The sequence below is a fragment of the Dendroctonus ponderosae genome, unplaced genomic scaffold (genome assembly GCF_020466585.1).
Source record: "Dendroctonus ponderosae isolate FM_Combo_2020 unplaced genomic scaffold, Dpon_F_20191213v2 Dpon_F_20191213_2085, whole genome shotgun sequence".
NCBI lineage: Eukaryota > Metazoa > Arthropoda > Insecta > Coleoptera > Curculionidae > Dendroctonus > Dendroctonus ponderosae.
In genome coordinates, this window is record NW_026018260.1 from 1 (window position 1) to 1,067 (window position 1,067).

Genomic DNA, 1,067 nt, shown 5'->3' on the forward strand with positions numbered 1-1,067 from the left:
TTTGCAGCAGAAATGTACAAACAAAAATTACAGACTTTATGAAGTAGATTTCCAATTGAATTTTGTTTATCTTTTTGTGTTCTTTTTCGTCATACCTACTAACTTCTACTACTCTATGTAAAAATAACGAAATAAAATACACCACGTGTTTTTGTATTGTTATTCGCTTGTAGCGAACTCCGGATATAACGAACCAGTTTTAGTTCATTTTTCAAGTTCGTTATATCCGGACTGAACTGCGTTTAGAAAAAAATAAAATCCGATCGTTTCTATTCTACTCACTTTCCCGCTGGACTTGATTCGTGGTTTCCGACAGCTGGAAATATGGGCGTGTTTGGAAAAGCTTTCACGACCATCGCGATGGTGTCTTCTATCACCTTCAGGTTTTTCTGCTTGGTTTGGTTCCAAATATCGTGAGGTGGCAAGTCGCCAGTCCATAGAATATAGTCAATGTCCTGAAACAGACGCTTTTGAGCTTCCAATCGGATCGAATCAGGGACAATTGACTGTTACCGGGTGCTGAAAGGCAATGTTTTGCAGCATGTTCTCGAGCAAAGCTTTGGGAGCATCGCATTTTTCGTATGAGCCCCATCTGGAACAACGTCGAAAATGGCTCTAAACTGCGCTAAATTGATTGAGCGATTTCTCCAATTTCCCGCAAGATTACCTGCCTGCGGGAAGGGGCTCTTCGCCGCTCCTTAGGGTGCTGTAAGTGCGGCAACATAGAGGTTCTTCGCAATTGGTCACAGCGCCCTCCACATAGTCCAAGTCATAGTGGGTGTCGGATATTTGCAGCACTTTGAACACCGGCATACCAACCTGGAAAAAATCTGGTTAGTTTATTTAAGCCAGCATCTCGTCTATTCCGCATGGAAAACGTTCGCTGAAAAATCTGGGACAATTTTAATGTCAGAAAATGTTCACTCCTGCACATTCAAACATTAATATTAATTCAATACAACCAGCGCTAGCAGGGTTTGTAGCAATTACTATCGACATTCAATAAAACAAACATAAAACAAAAAAATGTTTCAATTCATGACACGTCTTCAAGTTCTTAAACTAGT

The 1,067-nt window shown here is 40.6% G+C and overlaps 1 protein-coding gene across 1 annotated transcript; it reads right to left on the bottom strand.

The window, feature by feature from the left end:
* Positions 1-31: 31 nt before the first annotated feature.
* On the bottom strand, positions 32-846 carry LOC125503633 (sphingomyelin phosphodiesterase-like). Its single transcript, XM_048664347.1, has 3 exons — positions 668-846; positions 514-592; positions 32-455 (listed from the first exon to the last, which is right to left on the bottom strand). Exons 1-3 carry the CDS (start codon positions 811-813, stop codon positions 279-281), a joined length of 402 nt encoding a protein of 133 aa, XP_048520304.1. The 5' UTR covers positions 814-846; the 3' UTR covers positions 32-278.
* Positions 847-1,067: the final 221 nt, after the last annotated feature.